The 26,199-nt window shown below is 29.4% G+C and overlaps 3 protein-coding genes and 2 long non-coding RNA genes across 8 annotated transcripts; 4 read left to right on the top strand and 1 right to left on the bottom strand.

Moving 5' to 3' along the window:
• The first annotated feature begins 1,215 nt into the window (after positions 1 to 1,215).
• Positions 1,216 to 3,370, top strand: LOC122519326 (putative uncharacterized protein DDB_G0282133). Its single transcript, XM_043638702.1, has 3 exons — positions 1,216 to 1,441; positions 1,854 to 3,215; positions 3,353 to 3,370. The coding sequence occupies exons 2-3, from the start codon at positions 1,908 to 1,910 to the stop codon at positions 3,368 to 3,370; spliced, it is 1,326 nt and encodes a 441-aa protein (XP_043494637.1). The 5' UTR covers positions 1,216 to 1,441; positions 1,854 to 1,907.
• Positions 3,371 to 3,391: 21 nt separating this feature from the next.
• On the top strand, positions 3,392 to 3,932 carry LOC122519848. Its single transcript, XR_006304380.1, has 2 exons — positions 3,392 to 3,574; positions 3,723 to 3,932. It is a non-coding gene; the product is annotated as an uncharacterized LOC122519848 (long non-coding RNA).
• Positions 3,933 to 5,580: 1,648 nt separating this feature from the next.
• On the top strand, positions 5,581 to 5,993 carry LOC122519849. Its single transcript, XR_006304381.1, has 3 exons — positions 5,581 to 5,668; positions 5,811 to 5,851; positions 5,961 to 5,993. It is a non-coding gene; the product is annotated as an uncharacterized LOC122519849 (long non-coding RNA).
• A 902-nt stretch (positions 5,994 to 6,895) lies between these two features.
• Positions 6,896 to 10,249, bottom strand: LOC122519851 (transmembrane protein 230). Of its 2 annotated transcripts, none has more exons than XM_043639602.1 (4): positions 9,519 to 10,249; positions 8,272 to 8,387; positions 7,937 to 8,059; positions 6,896 to 7,774 (listed from the first exon to the last, which is right to left on the bottom strand). In XM_043639602.1, the coding sequence occupies exons 1-4, from the start codon at positions 9,541 to 9,543 to the stop codon at positions 7,637 to 7,639; spliced, it is 402 nt and encodes a 133-aa protein (XP_043495537.1). In that variant the 5' UTR covers positions 9,544 to 10,249; the 3' UTR covers positions 6,896 to 7,636. The 2 variants fall into 2 exon arrangements, with proteins under 2 accessions (XP_043495537.1, XP_043495536.1); XM_043639601.1 differs by lacking the exon at positions 9,519 to 10,249 and adding an exon at positions 8,580 to 8,805.
• Positions 10,250 to 11,095: 846 nt separating this feature from the next.
• On the top strand, positions 11,096 to 21,855 carry LOC122519850. Of its 3 annotated transcripts, XM_043639597.1 has the most exons (5): positions 11,096 to 11,603; positions 14,041 to 14,152; positions 17,968 to 18,084; positions 19,010 to 19,512; positions 19,650 to 21,855. In XM_043639597.1, the coding sequence occupies exons 2-5, from the start codon at positions 14,042 to 14,044 to the stop codon at positions 20,221 to 20,223; spliced, it is 1,305 nt and encodes a 434-aa protein (XP_043495532.1). In that variant the 5' UTR covers positions 11,096 to 11,603; position 14,041; the 3' UTR covers positions 20,224 to 21,855. The 3 variants fall into 3 exon arrangements, with proteins under 3 accessions (XP_043495532.1, XP_043495534.1, XP_043495533.1); XM_043639599.1 differs by lacking the exon at positions 11,096 to 11,603 and having other exon boundaries at positions 14,074 to 14,162; XM_043639598.1 differs by lacking the exons at positions 11,096 to 11,603; positions 14,041 to 14,152 and adding an exon at positions 14,169 to 14,569.
• The last annotated feature ends 4,344 nt before the right edge of the window (positions 21,856 to 26,199 follow it).

The following is a 26,199-nucleotide window of genomic DNA, read 5'->3' on the forward strand; positions in this document are numbered from 1 at the left end:
ATTGGCTGTTTGGTAGATCGTCTAAGTTAGATTTGGAAAAAAAGCTCGCTATCTATAAAGCTATTCTAAAACCCATATGGACTTACGGAATCCAACTATGGGGAACTGCGAGTAACTCCAATATAGAGATTTTACAGAGGTTCCAATCAAAAACTCTACGAAACATCTGCAATGCCCCATGGTACGTTACAAACGAAAGAATTCATCAAGATTTAAGAATATCTACAATAAAAGAAGAAATTGTTAGCTTCAGTGAACGCTACAACTCCCGTTTAGCCAAACATCCCAACCCTTTAGCAAAAAATTTACTGGAAACAAATGAACTAGTACGAAGACTAAAAAGGTTCTACCCTTCTGACCTTAAAACAAGATTTGAATGATTTAAAACATCGTAATATTATTTGAGTCTAATGTATTATATCTACACTCACCATTGTAATCTTATTTATTTACATTTCATGTTATTACATCACGCCAGCCTAAAGTACTTATAATTCTCGTCGAGAATTGATTGTATGTTCTGTAATGAATAAAAAAAAAAAAAAAAAAAAAAAATATATAAATGCCAAGGCCGTATTCGTGAGTGTGCGACTGCGTGGTAGCACAGGGCCCCGAGCCATCATCGATGGTCCCGCAAGACAAAAAAATTTTTAAAAATCAATTAAATTTTTATTAATTATTTAATTATATTCTTTTTCATTTAAAATTTACATACACGTTATTAACTTTCAGGGAGCCCTTCTTTTTATTTCGCACAGGGCCTCGGAAAATGTAGAAACGGGCTTTACAATTTCATGTAATATATGAACCTATACGTTGCGCAACGCTATTCAATAGGAGAAGTAGTAAAAGATCATTCTGATTGGTAGATGTAAAATGGATCGACCAATTACCGTCTTCGAAACGAATATCTAAAAAATTTCTATTTTGCATAATTTCGACAATGTTTTAATTTATTTTATGTTCAAATTAATTTATCCATTATAAAAATAATAATTAAAATGAACAATGATCTTTTTTTTCTAATATTAATAAATAAAAAATAAACACTAAAAAAGAGAAACATGTTTTTCCTTCATAAGATCTACTATCGATGTTCGATATCGATTATAGTTTCTTGCGATAATCGAAATATTGAAAGAACGCGGTATGTACAATTTCTGACGATTTTTGTCGTATATTTGATAATTATTACGAATATTAATACTATTTATTTACATATGTTTTAAATAACATACAAAAACGTTTATTATCGTAAAAGAGATCATAATTATTAATATTCGTGTCATGCTTCCTTATCAAGTAATGAAATTTGATCTGATGGTCAGTTAAGAAATATATTGGTTGCATGACATTTGCGTTAAAAAAGTGCATAGGCTTACAGAAAATTAACGAAGAATAATAATAAATAAATTAGAATTATCTAATTAGAGGATGAAATGTAAGTAAAGATACGTAGAGTAAACATTACAAATATTCAATGGTACGATGATTTTGAATCAATTATGGATTGATGAGACATTACATTTCTCTATCACCATTAAAACAAAAAACGCTTATGATTTTAGTTTTTTTCTTATTCACATATTTTTAAAGATTTTTAAACAAAGGGTAATACAATTAAATTTTTATTTATTCCAAATCTCCGTTAATTTTCTACTACGTATTTTTCTTTTTATATGTTTTATTTTATTTTTGTTATTAATGTTTTTTTATTTATTAATATTTTTTGTTTATCAATTTAGGTAAATTTATTTATTTTGATCCGAAATATTAGATTGTCATTATTTTGTATTAATTTATGTAATTATTGCAATTCTAATTCTTATATTTTATGTTTAATATTTATTTAGACCCAGTATATAAATGAAAAATAATACTTTCATTGTTTTAAAAAACAAATCATTATGGAGACTAAGAAGAAACATTCTGTAGCCTCTAATTGTAAGACTAAGAGAAGAACAAATTCTTCACGTAAGAAAAAATATTTACCTGAACAACATAAGTATTTACAATCTAGATTACAATTGAAAGATCTCCATATTGTTTTACATAACATTGCTACTAATGGTTTAATTCCACCGCATCAGAAATATTTGACTACCAAACAAAATAACGTTGGGAAAATAATTGATAATTCTAAAGAAAATGAAAGTATAAAGATCAATAGTAATAAAAAAATTAATCCAAAGAAAAGATCTTCGATTGAAAAAAAGAAAAAAGCAAAAAAAGATAAAGTAAAAAGACGATTATTTGATGATACAAATCCATCATGCAATAAGAAACAAGAAACTTGTCCTGTTAAACCTTTATTTTTTAATCATAATGATAATATGAAAGAATATGATTTTAATATAAATAACAAATATAAATGTACAGAGAAACATAGTAATGAAGATACGTGTATTGTCAAAATTAATTCTGATAGAAATTTATGTAATGATATATCTAATAACAAAGTATCCATACTTAATAGAGATGATAAAAATGGATTAAAGAAGGAAGATTTAAATTGTAAAAAAGACACTAAGATTAACTTTGTTAATAATGAAAATTTTATGAAAAATGAGCATTTGGACAAGATAACGCATAGTAAATTTTCCAAAAAATTGCAGGATCTTCCATTAATCTTCGAAAACTTTAACGAAATAAATCTTCCAAAATGTAATAAAGTAAGCGTAATACCAAAAATAGTAAATGATTATATTTTACATAAGAATAAAGTAATAGTAATAAAAGATGTAAATAATTTACATCATAAGGATTACAGTAGGATGATGATAAAAAATATAGAAATTAATAAGCCTTACTCGGTTGAATTATCTAATGAAGTAGCCGAATTGACAGTAGACAATTTACATAAATTTACTGTAAATTATCAAGAAAATCATCAGCAGTTACAAATTAACAGATCACTGAATGCAACTGACATAAGCAGCCTTAATTCGATTAACAATAAGGATAAAGATATGATGCAAAAAATGAGCAAAAATAATAGTACTATTTCCTATACAAAAAGGAAGTGGTTCGGTCAAAATAGAGTAACGCAATTTAATCAGACTAATAAAAAATTTAAACTCGATAGATCATTTGTAAACAATAAAAGTCTCAGTGCGACTAATAATTTCCTATATGTCAATGAAAACTCTAATCCATCCTTCAAATATGATAATGTTATTATTAATGCTAATGCAATACAAGATATAGATAATAATGTAGCTTCGTCTTCTAATAATCATAATGATAATAATACTAATAATAATAATACTAATGATAATACTTTATGTAAAATACAGTTTATACAAGAATCTAGTGAGATTTATTATGATACGAACAAAAATCTTTCTAATAGTCCAAAGATGATATTTAATTTAGACAATGAAAAAAACGAGTCGAAACTAATTAAAGAATGTAGTACAAATGTCGAACATTTTGGTGAAGATAATCTGCTCAAATATGAAATATCAGCTTGTGATACGCAATTAGACTACCAAAAGCAAACCGGAAATGAAACTCAAGATGATAGTGACGACGATGATTGCATTTCCATATACTCAAATACATCTTTAATTCTGTAAGTATATTAATTTTATTTCATATAATTATAAATATATTAACATTTTTTAATGTTGTTCGATTATAATTTAAATATTTGAACATTATAATGGTAATTATTAAATATTTAAAATATTATTTTAAGAATAATAAGTGTTTTCTTATAGAGATGAGATTCTTATGTCATGTTATAAAAACATAGGAACGAATAAATGTGAAAAAAATAAAATCACTCCAAATACTTCAGATACGAGTAAGCAACATAATAATTTAGAATGTGTTAAAGCATTAGATACTATTGCAAAATCTGATATTCCATTAAATAACAAATTAACAAATTTGCAAAACACGAGTAAATACAAAGAAACGCAAAAAAATAGTACTTCTTCTATAAAAACAATATCCGTGCATACCAATAAATCCATTATTTCTAATAATAGAAAATCTAATTCAATAAATAATGATAATAAAAACTCATTGCCAAATGATAATTGTAACGTATACAATACAAATACTTTTTCTGATAATAAAAATATAATTGAAGTACCTTCAAAAGTAGATTTGTGGAGTTATGATATGCATAGACAATATTGTTTTCAAATCATGAAAGATAGTTTTTGCAGAAACAACAAATGCCTTTTGAAACATGAGGTATGTAAAATCTTTTTCTTTTAAAATTCTATTTAGAATAATAAATAACTTATATTCGGCAAACTCTTTTAGCGCAAATAATACAAATTTCTTATTTATATTTTTTGTTTGTTTCCGTTTATTACAGCTGCAAGAATTAATTAATTATACTATAATTAATTATAAAGAACATCTTACGAATATACTATTTCATTTGTGTTCTTTGAGATACACATTTTTGTTAGGAGAATTATATATTCAAATCATAGACGAGCTTAATATAATTTCCATTTTTAGTATATACAAAGAATTTTATTTACAAGAAAGGCCATATTTGAAATTTGTTTATGCTACTGTACAAGCATTACTAAAAAAGGGAATGAATCCAAAATGCATAATAGATGAATTGTGCCAAATTCATTATAATGATAAGTTAACATTGCATTATATATTGATCTCGATGAAACAAAAAATAAAATCTTCTGAATATTGGGACATTTTGAGTACTTTGTTTAAATTTATAAAACCAGACAAGGAAATTATCGAGAAGATATTAAATAATTGTATAGTAAATAGCAAACATGTTCAAGACGTTAATATAAATTTAATACAAAAGTTACATCCCGATGAAATCAATCAATTGGATAAAAATTTAATGTCATCTTTTAATAGTTTATTATTACAACATCAATGTAAAAATATAAATAACGATCTATCTTCATATACAGTAGATAGTAATAAAAGTCTTTATTACTCTCCTTTGCACAAATTCGAAGAAAATTATAATGAAAGATTTTCTGACAATTCATATGTGTCGTGTCCAGTTAGTAAGTATTAAAATAAAACAATAATAATATAATTCTTTTTGATATGTATATGTATATATTCGACATGATATAAATTATTATTGCAAGCTAGATTAATATGTTAATATTCTTTATTATATTTATTTTATAGATAATTTATCTGAAAAATTTTGTCTGTACAAAACGCTATACAATTTAAGGAACAGATTATTATTTGGAGATTACGATTATATTATTAATATGTTAACTACATATCAAAAATCAGATGAAGATGAAATATTATGTTATCGTTACTGTTTTCAGATATTTTGTAAGGAAATAAATTGTGGGGAATATTATGTGTCTGAGATTATAAAACATGCAGGTAAATTCGATTGAAATTTTTTTTCTTAGTTACTTTCTTATTTTTGGATTAATTTAATAATAAGTAATAAATATTTCATTTTTGTACTTTTCAGTCAAAATTGGTGCGAATGATGAAATAATCGATGTATTAGTGGATATTGCCATATATATTTTAATGAAATTAGTTATAAACAAAATTTGGATATTGGCATATAAATTACTGGAAACCTTACAAATATGTTTTGTGGACTATAATGCTACATTCCTTCTGTTATCAGCTGAAATTTATTTAGCAAATAATCAAGTTAATAAAGCGTTCGTGTTACTCAAGGGTAAATTCATAATTAATTATGAAACATTACACACATGAAAGAATAAAATAAACAATTAACAGATCAAATAAAAATATCTGTAATTAAAAAAGTGATATTCAGTGATATTCACGTATTGTATAAAAATAAATAATTTTTTCAGAAAGCAATATAATAAGTTCAAATCGTCAAGATTGGAATGTCGTAAGTAAACCAGAAGATTGTTATCTTCGAACGAAGATAATACAAATTTTATTGGATGCACTTTGTAAAGAATCATCAGAAAATGCATTTTTTATGTTTCAATTTTTAGCTAAAGATCAAAATAATAATTATGAACCTATAGGTAAGAAAATTAATACTAAGGATAAATTAATATATAACATTACAAATGTATATTTTTCTGTTTCAGATCTGTCACAATATGTTGACAAATTAATGTTGAAATTTTTATCAACAATGGAAATTGAATTGGTCGCTGCAATGGGCCGTTTAATAATCAAATATAATTTCTCATCTATCAATACAATAGTATGTCGTGCTGCAATAAAACTTTTATTTCGCAGTGATATTATGCTTGCTAAAAGATTGTATCAATATGCATCTGGTCTTGGTATATATGAGTCGATAGAGGTAATTTAAAGGTTTTTCTTCTTTTTACAATTAAACACAATAATTTTCGATAAAATTTAATAATTTTTTAATTTTGTGATATACAGGGTATGTTTTAATTGGTGGCACTAGCGAACGGAGGGTAATTCTAAATGAAACATTTGTATGAACAAATTTTATTTTACATTTTCGAATTAGTTATTTTATGTATATAGAAATCACACATTCCCTGCTCTCGCTTATACCAACAGTTATAGGATACCTTGTATATATAAACATATATATTTATATATACATATATATTTCTTTTTTGTAATTCACATTTAATAACGTAAAATAATATTAATTAAAGTTATCACCCGTCATACATATTATAATAAATATTAAATGGGTAAAAGAAGAATTATATCTAATATTTTGGGATTTTTTTCAAAGACTTTCTTTGAGCATAAAACATAGTACCAATCAAATTAAACCCAAGGAGCTATGTATATATATTATTTTTCAGGTAAATATTATATCTTATTGTTCAATTATTATTTAAAATTTATATTATGAGTAAATTATTTAATAGGAATTATCTACGGAAACACATCCTTATGTTAAACAGTGTTACGATCCTATGACAAAAATAAATTGTAGTCAAAAATTGGTAAGACATGTATTGGATACATGGTTTGGTCCATCGTTAACATCAAAATTAAAATTAAATGGAAATATAATGCAGTTGAATTGTAGCTCAGATATAAATTACCAAAAGCTTACTTTCGATTATAAAATTTGAGGATAAAAATGTTCTAAGATATTATTTGGCTCCAAGCATAGACGTAAATTTTTTCTCCAAAATTTAAGAACAATTATTTGCATTAATTTCTGACAATGTAGTTTATCTACAATGCTCCTTTAAATATATATTTTTAAATAAACTATACAAATGTTTGTGTGTGATTTAAAATGTAGCTAAGTATTATTTTATAACAAATAATCTACATGCAAAAATACGTAGATACACTCATTGATAAATTTATGCGTAGAGGTAATTGATAATAGTTTTCTAATATACTTTTTATATCGTATTAATATTTCTAAATAAATATGAGAATGAAGAGACTGAAAAACTGAAAAGAAATATATATATATATATATATATATATATGTATAACAGATATATATAAAAATCAAAATCTAGTTTATATTACAATGATTGTACAATGAGGTCATTATTTAACCATATTTTTTCTTTGTTTTGTTTTATATATAAAATACTGTGTACGAATCAAAATAGATGATGGGAAGATATGAGTAATTATATGTATATATATATTATAATATGTATATATACATACACACACACTTCTTTATATATATTAAACTAACTTAATCAAACTCAGGTATATCATCGAAAGAATAACCAGGTACTTTTTGATAAGCTAAAATAGCAACTCTCATGTGGTAAGCTCCGGGTATGAACATTAATGCACCTAAAATAATCACAGGCCACATTCTATCGGAATACTGTAATAGAGAAATAAAATAATTAATTGTATTAAAGGTTAATATATAATTTTTAACTATACTTTGTTAAACATATAATTATCTGTAAGAACATTATATTTTATACCATTTGATTATATATTTTTTTACAAGGCAATAAGAAGAATAAAAGAAAAACTTTACTTTGGAATCAATGTGCCCGCTGATTATTAAACTTCCCATTATGAGCATAACGGTTCCTCCTACAAATAGAAGAGCGGCAAGCGTGATGGCTTTCCATGGTATTTTCACTGGCGGATTCACAAACTATAGAGGGGATGATTAAACGTTAAAATCGTTGTAAACCAGGATTACCTTGAACACGTTATAGATTTTAATTTTACTACACCGACACTTTTTAACTCATTTTTATCCATCAAATATATTTTTTCTATAAATCTTCTTTTTGCATAAAAATATTAGTAGACAATCTTTCCAACTATCTTAGATATCATATAGAAATATTATTAATCGTTTACCTGTGAATCTATAAAGCCATTATCGGTTTCAGTTAGCTGTGTGTAATCCACGTTGTTAAATTGTCTCTCTCCGCTACCAATCTTTCTTCTGGACATACTCACTTTATGATTGTAATCTGTAATGTCAAATCGAACATTATTATTTACTGATACACGAATAAATTTAATTTAACTATTTTTTTATATGATTTAATTTTTTTACAAATATTGACATATTTTTATGAAACTTTTTAAAAATTGATTGATCGTTCAGAACAATATTGTTTTATATCTAATTAAGAATATAAATAAAATGTTAATATGTTTACCCAGACGAGGACGCCAATGCACATATATCTCTAACGACCTGTCATTTATCTTTGATCGCTTATGATGCAGTAAAACGCGCATTGCGCAGTTAAAACATGTCGATTGTTATTATTTGTGTATATACAAAATTATTATTTTCAGAAATAAGTATTTGTCTATAGTACATCTCAATATAATATATAATAGAAATTGTATTTGTGTACTGTAATAGTATAATTTATTAAAATTGTAAAACTATACACAAAATTTTAAAATCAATCAAACGGGGTTAACCCTAAATATGATAAAAGTTTTTTATCGCGAACTTGTTTGTTCTATCTAAAAAAAAAAAAAGTAAAGAAACGTACCGCGCACTTCACTACAATAACTCATGTATGAAATCGATAGAAATTAAATGATTAATTTTTTAATTGTATTTTAATCTCGCGTACGATCGTTTATAATTTGAGATTAATCTATTTTATTTTATATATTTATTGGAAATATTTTGTTTTATTTATTAATTATAAAAAATTATCTCCATTAATGTTATTCAATGTTATTCCAATATGTTACATTATCCGTATGATAAATTACGTTAATAGATGGCGATTGTGTAATGCCAATACTCGTGCTGCCATCTACGCAACTAACGGAAACTAACGGAAGCGGGAATTTTATGGTGTTCATCGTAAAATAAATTAACATCGAAATAGTCTATTAAATGTAACAATCAATGACGTGATCTTTTCTTGTAAATTTCAATTATATTTTATTCAACAGGAATGATTAAAATTAACATACTATTTTTTACTAATCAAACAGTATTTCTCAAAGTATTTAAAGTAATTTTTGTAGCACGGATTGATGAACAGGTCAGAGGATCATTTGGAGAATAAAATGTTGTATATTCGTGATATTAATTAAAACAATGATTAATAAAATAGAATAGAGTATACCTGCACCGAACCAGCTGGTCCACATATCAAAGAGACCCAAGGAAGTTATAAAAAATAATCACCATGAAGTGTATCTTCTTCTTCTTTCTTGAAAGAGAACACGTCGATCGGATCGATTCGATGTTATTATTTCAAGGAAAATAATATTATCTTTTCGATAGCTACATAATTCGTCATTAATATAAATTAAAACAACAACGTATAAACCTCTATGATCAAGTATTTTTCCTTTTCTTCAAATTAGTAATAATGACTTCAGATATAACATACACAAACCTTAAACGAGCTTTGACCTAATTCCGAGAGTAATTTCGAAAAAGACCATATGTACGAACATACGATTAAAACTAAATTAGAAGGATTAGAAAATTAATCGGTGAAGGATGCGAATGCATCTTCCTTTTTCATTCCTTTTTTCTTATTCTTTTTTTTCACAGTTATATTTCTTTTATAGATGCTTGTTCTCTTAAGCCGATCGACGGGTCCTTGAAAGGTGTTATCTTGGAATTTGTCCTTGATCGAACGGCCCAGTAGTCGAAAAGGCACTTCAACGAGGCTCTTCGAAGTATACGTTTCTCCTCGTCGAATGTTCTAGCATAACGCGTGACAGTTTGAAGATACGATGAAGAATACCGAGGTACATAGCAAACGGGAAGAAGTGAAAAATCGCGGCCGTCCTTCCACTAATTTCGCTAGAATCGATCTGCGAGAAGCGTCGTCTAACGGCGGAGGCTGTGATCAGCAGTGCCGGCCGATTGCGGAAAGGAACCAAGACGCATAACCGTCGCATTGTGCCGCACCGAACAACCGATTCTGATTCATCTACTAAACCTAAACTCACAAATGTTATTACAATTTAACCCTGCAATGTCATTATTTTGAAAATATTTTCACCTAATTTTTCTTCGAAATATTTAATAATTACCGCTAGCTAAACCACACACAGTCAAATAAACCGACTTGTAATTCGAAAAGTAAATTCTGCATTAATGGTTACTGTCTTTTCATTTTGGTATTGATTTTGATGACAATTATAACAATTAATATTGTTTCATAGAAAAGAAGTATTAGGTTGACTATTTAATTCTAATTTTATTTATAAAAAATATAATTTTTCTTTAAAGATCGATTATAATATAAATACGATAGATATAATACAAATATTCGATAAGTTTAGTGTTGATTATATATTCAAAGTAAAATATTTCTTATAAATAATAATCAATGAAAATAAAATCGTTGTAAAGTCTATCTCGCAATCTGTGTATTCGATTGTTCATGTTAAACACGCTTTATTTTATAAAACTAAAACAAAATAATTTAAAGATTATCGATTAAAAAATAACCTATATTTAAATATAAATATAGAATAATTATATAAAAAGATTAGATATTACATCCACGTCGTGATTAAATATATATATATATATATGTATATATGTATATATATATTTTTTATTTTTTTTTATTTAAAGGGGTAGAAAATTGTAAATGGGTATTTGGAAGGATTAATACGATACTGTATAAAAGGAAACGCATGCGCTAAAACGACCCGTATGATGAACAGTGTTCGAAGGATGGCGGTGAGCCAGGGGCGGCAGTGCGGGTTTAGGGGGCGGCGAGGGCGGGTGCCTCCGTTGAAACAACCCCTTGACAACAGGCCCGCGATCAGTCTCGCCCTCGACGTGTCACCACTGTACTGCTCTCTCTCTCTCTCTCTTTATAATTCTCTTGTTTTTTCTTTCTAACTGTTTCTATCTTGAACGAACGAATTAACGAAAAAACGAATTAACGAACGTTGATTAACGAAATAACGCAAGAATCTTACTTGTGATATATAAGTTTTCTTTTTTTTTTTTTCTTCTTATTCTCTTTTCGGTAGGGATTGTTCTTTACCAAAAAAGAAAATAAAGGAAGCAAAAAATAAAAGAAAAAAAAGAAGAAGGAAAGGGATCGATAGATCGCCAACCTTGAGGATCATCACACGTATCTTCGAATCTATTTCTCGTTCGCGTGCCGTCGGTGCTTCGTGGTGCTTCGGCTGCTTTAGTGTGGCACCTCCGTAGACCGTCCCCGCTCATTCAGGTAAATCGATAGTAGTATACACATATACACCAGCTAGATTATATTTTTTCTTATATAGGTAAAAGAATACATTTCTTTCAGTCCTTAAATGAGAAACGATTTTGTATTAAAATGATAAATTCGTCGAGATTTAGCCGGTCCAATTGAAACGACGCAGTTAGTACACTTTTATCCTTTTTCTTTTCGTATCGACCTGAACTTTTCACTACTCTCTGATTAAATTTCCTTTTCTATCTTTTTCTTCTTTCTTTTCTTTTATTTTATTGTTATTATTATTATTATTATTATTAATATTATACGATGATTATTATCAAATACAATGAGATTAAATAAAATACGCGCGCGATTCTCAAGAGGATGAAGGTATGCGATAGGGAAGTATAGTGCTTCGTTGTTGTGACATCGAAAATATCTGTTTTAATCATGATATTAAAGCTATCTGTCGTAATATGTTCTAAGGTGGAATGGCCTTATTTAAAAACTTTCATTTCTACTTGTTAATACGATAAATCTTTCATTTTTCTTTTTTATCGTTAATTATAAAGTTTAATTACGAATAGATATATAATTTGAATCGTTATGTTACTTTAATTTTTCATTATTTTTCAACGATTATTTAAATGTAATACGGGTTTTTACGTTAAATTGATTAAATATTTGTCAGAGATAATTATTGCAATGTTATTTTTTATACGTTAAAATATATATATATATATAAACCCGTTGACAATAATTACGATAGTTTTTAATATTTTACAATAATATAAATTATATTTGATGTTTTATTTTTTATATTTATGAGTAAAATTTATTGACATTTATGATAATGGTTATATTAATGTAATTAAATAAATGTTTTATTCATGTAAATTACATACTATTGCATCGAATACAAAGCTACGTGGATTACTTCCGTATTGTATGTATACCCACTGTGGATAGTCTGTAAATTGGAAACCTTAGGTTAACTATTACTGCTGAATGTTTTACAAAGTCTACAATGACCTATATAACATGATCGAATCTTTAGATACTTCAAATATCTGCTTAACTTTTATATGATCATTATAATCGCAATAACACATAATTATATATAAATAATTTTATCGAATCAATCGAAAATCGTCGTTCAATGGTCATTAATTATTTGTACAATTAGAATAAAACGATATTATATTTTGAGAAACGTTTCGAAGGTAAAAAGGATTATATCATCATGGTTGATTATAATTTTCCCATTTAATCAAATAACGAGAAACTTAATTAAACTTTTATGAATGCGACTGTATAATCTTATTGAAAGTTTTCTCGATTGCACAGGGTTACGTCATTTTCAAATAATTTGCAATAGTTGCCATAACGAAGAACAAATTGCTTCATATTAGAGTGAATTGAAAATTTTATCAATGCGTATTTGATCATATTCAAATTATATTAGATTATTCAATCAAATTTAACATTTTTATTGCTACGACAGTCATCCATGATTGACGCTCGTTTTTTGACAAAATGAGGATCCCTTGGAGATCATTTGTGACTATTGTTCTTACTAGATTTTTTAATCTCCTATCTTATTTTATTTTATCTTAAAAAATAATAATGACCACACTTATATATACAGTTAAACGTATAAAACTCTTTTCGCGAATATAGTCAACGCATTACATGTGTAGAACAATGAATATTGTAACAAACGATATGTACAGTAGTTTCGTATGTTTATGCATGCGTGTAAGTTGCGGTTTCAATTCTGCTTCGGTTTGCAGTTTTAGTTTTAGTTTTATTACGTTAACATATTGACTGTCACGTTGATCATTTGCGAGCGGTGTTTGTAGTTTTTTTTTTTTTCAATAGGCCCATGAGGGTCATTCGTGACGGATGCAATTATTTATATTGGCTTTTATCTTATCTCGATAATATATACACGATATACATCTACGATAAAACATGTAAAACTTGGATTGCAGTCAGGGTGTTAAAAGTCTGTCATGTTAGAACGCGTTGGTTGGAAGAGTCAAAAAATATTTTCACTGTCGGTTAGAAGGCGTTTTTTTTTTTTTAATTCCTTTATCTTGTTATTTTTTAACCGTAAAACCTGGTAATTCGTTAAGCCGCATTTTATATTATAAAACAATTGATAATTTAAATGAGAGGTATTCAATTTTATTCGATAAAAATAATAAGAAAATGCACACAATATATATGCGTGCTGAGTTAGATCAATTTTATCATAATAAGAAAATCATTTAACTGGATTGTTTTTTTCAGTAAAAATCCATTTGTTACGAGCTTGCGAGACTCGGAAAATATAATTTATACGTTTCGTGATACAAAGGAAAAGTTCATTTTAAATTATACGGTATTATAAGGAACTTATCAAGATTAAATGATATATATGATTAGAAAGCTCAATTATTCTGTTATTTTTCTATTTCAGTATGGAGTGCCCGAAAGCAGTCAAACAAGGCCGTAATTTTCGTCTGCTTACGGAGGACGAGCAGCCGGAACTTCTTGACTACCTCGGAAAACATTTACCCCTGTCGTTGAAGGTGTGTGCGTGTGCGTATACGTCACCATATATATATATAAATCTACTTTAGATGGAGACAAGGATTTATGCATTGTGATATCTAATCAGTCGTCATCAACATCGACGTCGTCGTTCTCCTCGTCGTCATCATCATCGTCATCACCGTCATCATCTTAATCATCATCGAAGAAAATGAGTGTCGAATATAATTACTTCCAGAAGGATCTAACCTAAAAGGGTGTATTTTAAAAATATACGGGAACAGCACTATTAATGTACAGGAGTGGATCGAAGCGGCACACACAAAAGCAATGAAAAAAAAAAAAAAAAAAAAAGAAAAAAAAAGAAAAGAATAAAAAAAGGACAAAAGTCCAAAAAATAAGAATGATTTAATGAAGGATACTATTTTATCATTGGTTTTGTGGTTGGGGAAAAGGTAACACATCGATGTTATCCCTAAAAAGTATACATATATCGAGTTTAACTGCATCGTCGTAATCAACTGGAAATGTCAACTATATACATACGTTAGGTTAGGTCAGGTCAGGTTCAAGGTCATGCGTGATACGCACACTTCAAAACCGGTGGTGATACGTCTAAATAGATTTACATGCCGGTAACTACACTCTCCTGCTCGTGTCATGAAAACTACATGTCGGTTCTTTTCCGTTTTCTCTCTCTCTCTCTCTCTCTCATCATGTTGTTGGAAAGCGCGAGGACGTTCTTAGCGTAACGTAGAGGTAGAGAGAGAGTTACGGTACCAAGTAGTCGGGAGAGTCCAAGGTCAGGGTCACGTTCTCGCACGCGGTTCTCCTCTATTCGCGAATCGCCGCAGTGCCGATCTCGCGACCTCGACTTTAGTCAATTCGACTTGCTTGCTTACTTGCTTGGCTTGCTTTGGCTTGACTTGGCTTGGCTTGGCTTGGCTTGGCTTAATATTCACCTGCGCAACACGCTCCTTTCCAAAGATTCGGATCTTTCTCCCACTCTTTATCACCTTTTCATTTTCTTCCTTCTCTTGTTCTCGCACCTTTTCTTCTTCCTATTCGTCTTCTTATTCTTATTCTTATTCTTATTTTGATTTTTCTTTGTCTTATACATACACACATATACTTATATATATATTTGTAGGATACATCATACGTACAAATCTCTTCCGTGATATTTGAAACTTGTCACTGTGTCACACTCTTGGCAAAACGATTTTAATGCAACTTCGTAACGTAACACTCCTTCAACGATCAAGCATGTGAACTGTCATGAGGATCCGTTTAAAGTTCAACCCTTTTCAAATTCTTTTCTCATTTATGCATACACGACAATTATTCGATCGATTTAGAATTAGTTTTCATTCGTAACCGGGCGGATAACGTAACGTAAACGATTTTCACTCAACGTATCTCCTCTTCCACCCCCCTCAATAACTTTTCGCTAATTTCTATGAGAATTTATTTTTAGTTTCTTTTTTATTTTTAGTTTTTTGTTTTGTGTTTTCTTAATACATGCGATGATGAACGCGTATGACATATGTATTTGTCTTATAATGTATTTATATATCTTCGTAAACCGTCGTGTTGGGACCTATACTTATTTTGCAAATTAAAAATTTATTCGGAATTTTAAGGAATGATTTGTTTAAATCATAGTTAACTTGCCGTCTCTTTTATTCGGACATTTTGAAACATTTTCATTTTAATTGATCGCATTAAAGGATTCTTTTTCGTTTTACATATGCTTCACCATTTTATTCATTCGTGTTAGTTAAATAATAAAAATGACGATGATTAATGTCATTCGTTTAATATACATAATTTTATTTATTTATTTATTTTATGCAATAAATTTGTAAATATATATATATAGAAAGGTAAATGAACGTTAATTTATTTTATTACATTTACAATCAATAATAATATAAAAATACTACGTTTAAAAACGTAGTATCTTTTTTTTTGTGATAATTTTCTACAAACATTTATTATTGAATTACGAATAATTTAAAAAATAATTTATACATTATTATAATTTTGATTTTGTTAAAAACAACGCACGCGCGAGATAGATAGATTTATAAATTTCGTTTTTGAAAATGATAGATTTTTGATGCCAATGGGTTGGTCCGTTGTAAAGTCCATCGATTCGGCGACCGGTGCGAGAACGTAAAAGCGAAGGCTTGCCTGCTTCCGTACGACCTTGACCCTTGAATACCCCTTTTGCATGTCGCGAGAAAACGAACTCCCGATTTATTTCCAGGATAAAAGTTATACGGACGTTATACGATCGACGAAAACACGATTCGAGCTTTTAACTTTGAATCTATCGCGACGGATTAATTCATTTGGAAATATATCGATTAATTTTTATATAAAAAAAAATGAGATTAACACAATTTGGTATATTTCTATATCTCTCTCTTTCTCTTTTTCTCTTTTTCCTTAGAATTAAAAGAAAAATTGAATCCGATTTAAAGCTCATACAATTTTACTTTCCCATAAAATGTGAACGTTATTGGTAATAAATTGGATAAAATTATTAGGCGTCGTATTTATTTAGTCTTTTATAGAGGAAATTAAATTTTATCAATTTGTCAGTGTATATAGTGAGTTAATGTGCGCGCGTGTGTGTGTGTGTGTGTGTGTGTGTGCGCATATAAAATATTGAATTGTTCGAAAAGTAATTTCGTTTTTCGTATAGCGATTTTGTTAGTCGCATTTATCGATACCGAAACTTACTCTACATTTTAAAATCATTTTATATTCTAGCAATAGATATTTCAAACGTCATTTAAAACCTTCTTGCGTTACTATCCGTCGAGTAATTTTATTTTTTACCAATCAATGACAACATTATTGTCAGATTTTTATTTTTGATTACAGTAAAGCGTAAAAATGTTGTGCAAGGAAGAACAAAATTATGTGTCGTTTACTTTGTGAGTGAATTGATTTTTGAACCTTATATAGTGAATATATATAAATATGATATATTTATATATCACTTAAAATACCTTGGATTCTAAATATGAAAAAAATATCTTTTCTTATTTACTATCGATAAAAATGAAATTATCTTCCGAACAATCTAATAAATTTTTGTATGTAAGGATTACTATAACGAGCATGATGTTTACAGGTTGAAATACTTATTAAATTATTACGCGCGTTTATATTTTAATATATAATTAAAATTCAACAAATATTTGTTAACTGAATACGTTTTCTTTTTTTCTTTTTTTTTTTTTGCGTTAAAATAACTTAACTCGTATTTACACATATTTATTTATGTTTCTTTTTTAAAAGATATAGATTTATAAATCGAATATAATGATACGTTTTTATCACGTTTCTTCATTACTGTATAAATACTATGTGATTTTGTTGTTTAATCGATTAATATCAAAGATCTCGTATAAAAACAAGATTTTTTCATAGAAATAATTCACAACTCGTTTGCTGGAAATCCATATTATAGGAGTAACATTAAACACTACTTCTGGTTTATTTCAAGATTTAACATGTCTCGAGTATTGTCTTAGGCTAGATCCGTTTTATCCACTTCTTTGTTAAATATCTCGACCTTTTTTTTTTCCTTTACTTTTCATTTTGATTATTCCCCTTGTCGTTTTTTTACCTACGTTTAATTGTATTTCTCTTTATTTTATTTTTTTTCTTTTTGATTCTTTTTCTTTTTTAATTAGAGAAAATATTTTAATCTCTTATGCGTTTATAAAATTGACGACAAATTTATTTTTCTTACGATTGATTAAAGAATATTATTAAGCTTAATTAATTTAATTTTTTCTGGTTTTCAACAAAAAAATCGTCTTTCGTTTTGCAGTTCCATCAGACGCTGTTGACCTACATGAAGGACAAAGTATGGGAATTCTATTTTTATGTGCCAAACGAGTGGCCGAACATACAAATATGTCTGCATTTCCCAGGAATGACGTTGTCTGTAAGTTCAAATCATATTTATTATTCTTATATGTGGATATCCTTACGATCGTTTCAATTCTTTTGACTTATGATTTATGAAAAACACGAACGACGAAATTACGAGGTTTCGAGTAAACCTTACAAATAAAAGGATACTCGTTTACATAATCCAAGAACGATCAATGAAATATCGTTCAAACTTCGTACATTTTGTTCTTTCTTTGATAAAACAAAAAGAAAAAATAGAAAAATCAAAAAGTAACGGAGACATTAATTAAAAAACACGTGTCTTAACATTTAAATATATATATATTTTTATTTTTCTTGGCTCAAATAACCCTCACACTATATCAGAAGGAAAAAAGTTGAAAGCAATTTAAACAAGGACGATGCAGTTGAAATCGTAAAAATTCGCGATGACATCCATGATCGAATACATATACCAACTATACGATAAGACAAATACAGTGAAAAGGGGCATTCAATGTCAGTTTACTGGTTCTCTTTGAATTGTGTCTGGAAAGGACGTATTTCAAACGAGAAATAGACAACCAGAGAGAAAGAAATAGAGAGAGAAAGAGAAGGAGGAGGAAGAGGAGGAGGAGGATAAGGGGTTGAGGGTGATATAAGTGGGAGGTAGAGTACACAAGGATTGGCCCATATTCGCTATTGGCCCTTCGCCAAATTTCGGCATTGTCCTCGAATTTTGTCTTCTTTCTCTCTTCTACTTTCACCTCGATCTATCCGAGCACGTTGACAACCGTTAATTTCATCTTGAATTATATTAGCTCTCTCAGTAATTACTGTTTTAAGTGTCCAACTCTCGAAGCAGACATTGCGGAGCCAAAGAATTTTCTATCGTTAACTCGGTACCGAGATTGTACCATTTTACCTAGCAATCATATTCTCATCTCAACGTAGACATTTGATTTTGTCGTTTTCAGCCGCACGGTTTGCTGTACGAAAGCGTGGGAGTATTCTGTCCTAACGATCATCTGGAACAACTGAACCTTCTGCGTGATGAGGATATCCTGATCGACTGGTCAAGGCCTCTTTACATTAATTTTGTTCACATAGACATCGCTAATAGACTGGTAGAACTTTACAAGGATATCGGGAACGTTGATATGGTAACTGTCGATGTCTGGGCTTGCGAAAATTTAGAACTTTTAGATGAAAAGGAGGAAACCGAGGAAGAAAATGATCCGGATGTACAAGTGTTACCACTTAAAGCCGAACATGCTGAAGGAATTTACGAGCTTTATCCTGCTAACGACATAGAAAGTCACGAGGTCTTTCTACGATTGATTAAATCCTTACCTGCCGGCGGTGTCTTTTGCAAGGACAGTTTAGCAGCGTGGATGGTGCAATCTTATTACGGTGCTATGTTCTCGATGCAGACCAAGCCCGAGTATCGTAGGAAAGGTTATGGAACAAAATTAGCAAGGTAAGCTTAAGGTCAGAAGATTTTCAATTATAATTTCAATCGATTTATTGATATAAAGTATCGAAAAATACACAACGCTAGTAACACGCTATGTTCGGATGACTTTAATTTTTTGTTGTTTTCATTCTTCTTTTTAGGTACCTGACGAAACGCGTAGCCGAAAGGGGTTACAGTCCGTTCGTAGTTATACGTCCGGAAAACGACGCCAGCCAGAGCTTGTATAAGAAATTAGGTTTTAGGCAGCTATTTGAAACAGTTCGTATGATATTCACGCCTTCGTCGTGGCAGGAAACCGAGAACGAAGCTAGCAATATACTCAGGGAGAATCTCGAAAATGCGGTTAGACAACTGAACGTTGAACAGAGGGTAATAGCTGCTCTTCGTGGCGAAGAGGATAACAGTGTAGCGTCTATCGAAATACAAGAAGTCGAGGGTGAAGAAACAATAAGGGAAGGTGGTTCGGACTCTAATGAGGAAGCTGAGGTCGTTATCGAGGAATCGGAAGATGAGAGTTATGCTCGGGACGAGGAAGTTCTAGAACCTATTGAAGAACAAGAGGAAAGGATAGAAGTTGTCGAGGCTAAGGAAGGAAATAATCAAAATCAAGATAATATCCAAGTCGAGGAAGCTTCTAATGTTGATAACAGCAACGAGAGAGACGAAATCACGATATCGCAAACAACAGAAATTGAATCTGTTGTTTGTGATTAAACAAAACAGTCCATGCCTCTTGTCGTTTTTCTTTACTCGAAGATGATTGATACGTTCCGTGCATATAGCACACCAATGCCAATGTCAAAATTCATTTGTACAAGTGCGTTTCAATTATTTTTCAACATTTTCTTAAATCTCCTTCTCTTCTAAATTCTTCATTAGAATTACAATCGAAATGATTTATTTCCCTGATATATCGATAGTAATATTTGTTTACCTTTAATTTCGTAACAAGCATTGAGTCAATTTTTGACGTAAATTTCTTCGAGTAATCGAAAAAACGAGGTGGAAAAAACAAAAAAGAAAAAGAAAAAAAAGAGATATTTTATGAAATTTCCGCGTTTCCGCACCGCGCTCGCGCGAGGTTTCAAGTGCGTATAATTCGCTCACAACACACCTACATACAGCATACACGCGCACACACACATACACACGCGCACACAAAAATACACTCATAGAAACACTTGCGTAAATCCGTCGTATGTTACGACAGTTTTTTCATATCAAATTCTTACGAGAAAAATTGTAGAGAATTAAAATAAGTGAAACTTGTGTAAAGATTATCAACGGCTGTAAACTCTTCTTAGTTTTTTTAACAACTTTATAATGAAACGATAACATCGACAAAGTTATACCACAGTGATTAGAACAAAAAAAAAAATAAGTATCGTAATAATAATTATATTGTTGTAAACGATGAATACGAATTAAGATCAAAAAAAAGGATGTTTAAATTAACAAAAAAAAAAAAAGAAAATAGTTTCGTTCTAATAGATAAAGCAACAATTATAACAAAATGACGATCCCCCGACACGTGGTAATCTTCGAATACTCTCACGAGTATTGATTGATCTGTGATTATATTTTTATTTTTAATTAATTAATTGTTAAACATATTCTCTCTCACTCTCTCTCTCTCTTTCTTTCTTTCTTTTTCTTATATTTATTTTATTATTTTATTTATGTTTAAATTATAAAATTGAATATGAATGTTAGTTAAAACCTCGCGCGATCACGATACGCTTCCCCTTTAACATTACGAGATAGATTCGACTCGCTGTGTTGGTGCAACCGACGTTAAAAGTTATAAATTAAAGAAAAAAAAAAATAATAAAAAATAAAAAAGACAAGAAAAAAGAAGAAAAGAAATGAAAAGAAATGAAAAGAAAAGGAACAAAAAAAGAAAGAAAATAGATTACTAATTATAGAACGATCGCTTTTGCACGGCATTGGACAAGCGCGAGCGATTCGAGTTGTTCGATCGACGTAATCGATTATCATCACAAAAGATAATTAAATTATATTAAATTATATACATTATACATACTTATGTATAATTTTGTATCGGCTGATACGATTCTATTTATAGGATAGGAAAAAAGAAAAGAATTTTCGCGCACACACACACATACACACACACACACACACACACACACACACCTACACACGCGTACATAAGTACTTAAGAATACATCTTAAGTCGAGTTCGAGAACGTTTCGATGTTGTTTAAACTAAAATTTATTTATGTTTTTTGTCATAAAAAGACAATGAACGACTTTAGAAACTTCTACGAACGATTCTCGAGTATCGGCTAAGATCGGTGCACCCTCGCAGCGAACTAAACAAAATAATAATAATTATAATAATAATAATAATAATAATAATAATAATAATAATAATAATAATAATAATAATAAAAATATTAATAATAATCAGCTAAAATGACAACTAATGATAATAATATTAATTTGCGGCGACCATTGGATAATTATTATTGATAGATCATATATAAAAATATAAATATTATATATATTTATAATTATATATATATATATATATAATATTTAATATAAAAAAGAAGAAAAAAGAAAGAAACTACCGCGCAAAACGGAGTCTGGACGGTCCTCGGTTCAATCCTTCGAGTTCCTCGTGACCATAGATAGCTGCAACGTTATTGTATAATTTTGTCTTTACGATACACATTATTATACTATATATTATAAATACAAATTTAGTCATTTGTTGACGAATAGAGACGGACGAACGTGGACGAAATTGTAAAAGAAGAAAGAAAACCAAGGAAAAGACAAAATTTGTCGATCAATCGAGAGGGAACGGAGAAAGAGCCGAGGGGAAACTGTGCGAGAAAGACTCCTTCAAGGCCTCCCTGAAAATTTCTCCTTTATTTTTGATTTTCGATGTCTTCGGGAGGGGGGCGGCCAGATGTGATACTTTACCCAATTCCCACTTCCGTTCTGGTTATGCTACTGAAAAATGTTATCTAAACAAAGAGATCGCGCTCATTGTGTGCTGACGAACAAAATGCCACGTAATTCCACTCGTATCGATGAAAATTAATGTCACGAACTATGCCTATGTATGTGTATATGTGTACGTATATATACATATACTGAGTATCTTCTTTAAAAAGGGTTGCTACTCTCTCTCTCTTCTCTTCTCTCTCACTCTTTCTCTCTCTCTCTCTTAACTAATTTTTTCAGTTTCGAAGATACAAAAAAAAGGAACAACATATTTTCTATGCAATCTCGATGATAAAACACGACGAATACCCTGCTGAAAATATTTATATTCTATGTTTATTTTTTAATCGAGATTTTCAAGAATATAATTGATATTGAAACAATGGAATCATGTTTAGATATGTTTTTTTAGAGAAAAAACAAAAAAAAAAAGAAGGTTAATATAATTACGCATGTGTAAAAAAATATTGGTGCTGTAAAACGTTTGTTTGTCATGTGGTTAGATATCGTTGCAAATTGCATAGAAAATATATTTTCAGAATGAAAAATTCAATTTGGGTATCTTGTTTGTGTATATGCGTACATATGTGTAAGGATAAATTAATGAATTAAGAAAGACTCGTTGTCAAGATATTATCATGGAATTCGCGAACACATTCGAGAAAGGAGGATTGATAATTACGAGAGACTCTCTTATCGTTAGATTTTAATCAAGATCGTGTCAATTACAGTGGAGAACAATTAGATTTATTCTTTTCTTCAGTTCTTCTATTTCTTTTGTATGGTAATCAGTTTTTACGTAAGAATTATTTAAGTATTTGTGTATTACACATATTTTAACTTCTAAGTATAGATATTGGAATAATGCGTCCGTATAAAAATGAGTTTCTCGTAATTATCATATAGTATCTGTCTAAGTTGCGTTAGTTTGAATTCAACAAATCTTTGTCTACTCGCTTATGCTTATATCCGAGATTTTTTCCAAAGACACTTTTAAATAATTCTTTACGCACAATTAAATATGCGTTGACAAATATGACGCGTAAAATGAAAATCTGTTAAATTTTCCAAATCTTAAGCGCGTGAAATATCTGTAAGAATAAGAATTTAAAGAGCAAGAACCTAAAAACGTGGATTACTCGTTTAATATCTACGCGAAATCAAGGTCGTAGATATTCGGCGAAAGAGACAAAATAAAAATAACAAAAAAAGAGCATATTTTCTGAATTATGCGAAATGCAACAACGAATGAATACTGCGATTTGAATGACTCTCTATTCTCTTGTCTGATGAGCCCTTCACTTTGAAAAAATCCACACTGCTAGACTTAAAATTAGTCTAATATCGGTGTCTCTGGTAAATCAGGCCTACGAAGATCGCGGAAGAAAGCGGCATTCTCAATGTTATTATATTTTCTTCGACACGTAATTACTTACCTTTTCTTCTTACACGCCAATAAAAAACGCGCGCGCGTTACAGTCAGAAAAAATATAAAGAAAGAGAGATAAAAAAAAAAAAAGAACAAAACATAAAAATAATACGATATTAATTGTTTATTTATTCTCCACTATCTTCTTACAACAGCTTCCTTTTGTCGCGAATAGAATTCTTATATCTGGAACGATGTGAGGTATTTTAGGTAACCATTATTTGTATGCATACAATAATTTACTCTGCGTCCGAGAAATAATAATAAATAAAATAAAATGGAAAAGAAGGGGAAATGAAAAAGATACAATAAAAAAAAAATGCAAGTTGAGACATCGCGAAAAAAAATTGATACAAGTAGTGCTTTGAGTAATAAATGAGAGAAATAATAAAATAAAGTAAAATATAATAAGCAGATACTACCTCTTTTTTTACGATTAAACGAAACTAAACGAAGAGAAAAAAAAAAAAAGACGTAAAGAAAAGAAAAGGAAGTGAAAACGAAAAAGCAAGTGTAAAAGAAAATAATATTATTAGTTTATTATAATAATGCGTTGAATATTTGTCGTACAATGTTTCGTTCGTTTTTACGCGCGTGATTTAAATGTTCCTATTTAAAATTATAGTCATACCTAAGTTAAATAGAGAGTGTTGTACAATTTTGGCCGGTAAATTAGACACATTTTTAAATATGGATGAAGATCGAAATTATTAACGCGTAACAGATTCAAATCGTGCGCATAAAAGCGAACCTTATCACCGCTTTCTCGTGCTTGCACAACTACGTAGTTTGGTAAGCGATAGATGGTATTGTACTTCCAACACGCTACTAACCTCTTTCACTTACAATCTAATGCCAAAAAAACGAGTAACAATAAATCATCTACAAGTCAAGATGTCAAATTTGATTTTTGGCTTATCATTTCTCTTCTTTATTCCTTTCTCAGGATAAAACGTGTTGTTTTTTTTTTTTTTTAAATAAAAATCATTATCGTAGATTTGAAATTTTATGTAGGTAATTATGTTCATTTAAAAATGTTTTTTTTTTAAGCTCTAGATAGTACAAAAGTTAGAGCAGTTAATCGTTCGAAAAATGAAAGAACCTGGTTCGAATTCCGGTCCCGTTTCAGTCAGTCAATTTTTCTAAACCATTAGAATTTTCCAATTCCAATAAAATTTAATGTTAATTATTATTGGATAGGATTAGTTGATTTGAAACAGTGATTCGTGTAAACGGTGTTGATAATTTTAGAAAATTTTAACGTTGTATAGACTAACTAATTAATAAACAATTACAAATAAATACATTTGAAATGAGGTAAAGAAATAATTTACGTAAAGATGGCGCATCGATAACTGTTTTTCATTTCTTTTTTTTTCAAACGAAGGAAAAGCGCTTATAACTAGTAACGTTTTTTGAATTAATTTTCTTTTTTTCATAACTTTAAGACTGAAGAATTCAATTGTATTTATCAATATGAAACACACGCACGCACACATACACACAGCAGAGAAGGAGAAGACACTTTCTATTTCTTTAAATTTATACTTTAACCGATCGATTCTTCTAAACGTCGGAAAAAGCTAGGAGAACAAGCGAGTACACTGTTTTACTTTCGTAAACTACAAGACATTGAAGTAACCAATGAAGGATACTGTATATCACGGTTAGACACGACTGAATGAAATTATGAAGGCAACACACGCTCACATATTTATATAATATAAATAAAAGTATATACACACACATTGTATATACTTCCTTGCACAGCACCAACGATCGTCTATAAAATTGTCGACACATCGTAAAAGTATTTTATATTCAATATTGACAGCATGAACCTTATTTAAAGCTTCAGGCTTAAAAATCGAACAGGTACAAAAAAAAGAGAAGTTGTCCAAAAGGTACCTAATAGAACAAACCAGAACACAATACACGTCTTTCGAATAAAAAGAAAGGAAGATAAATTAATACTCGTTTTAATCAATATGACAGCGATTTCGAAGATAAAAGAAATAAAAAGAAGATGGGAGAGAAGAACTGCGTACAGTCGAAGAAGAGAAAGACTACTGAGAGTGGGCTCGATCGTTCACCGAGCTGTTCCTCCCGTTGATAGTGGAAAGAAACGAGAAGGAAGCGAGACGACAGGTGACTGGTGGATAGGCCCGCCATGCGCGTCGCCTTCGGCTACAATCGGCCGGGGTCGGCCGGCTCCGTTTTCTGGTGGGGAGCAGTGTATCCGTGACGTCACATAATTAGAGTAAATACAAAGTAGTCTTGAT

Source organism: Polistes fuscatus, unplaced genomic scaffold (genome assembly GCF_010416935.1).
Source record: "Polistes fuscatus isolate 324 unplaced genomic scaffold, CU_Pfus_HIC Scaffold3, whole genome shotgun sequence".
Classification (NCBI taxonomy): domain Eukaryota; kingdom Metazoa; phylum Arthropoda; class Insecta; order Hymenoptera; family Vespidae; genus Polistes; species Polistes fuscatus.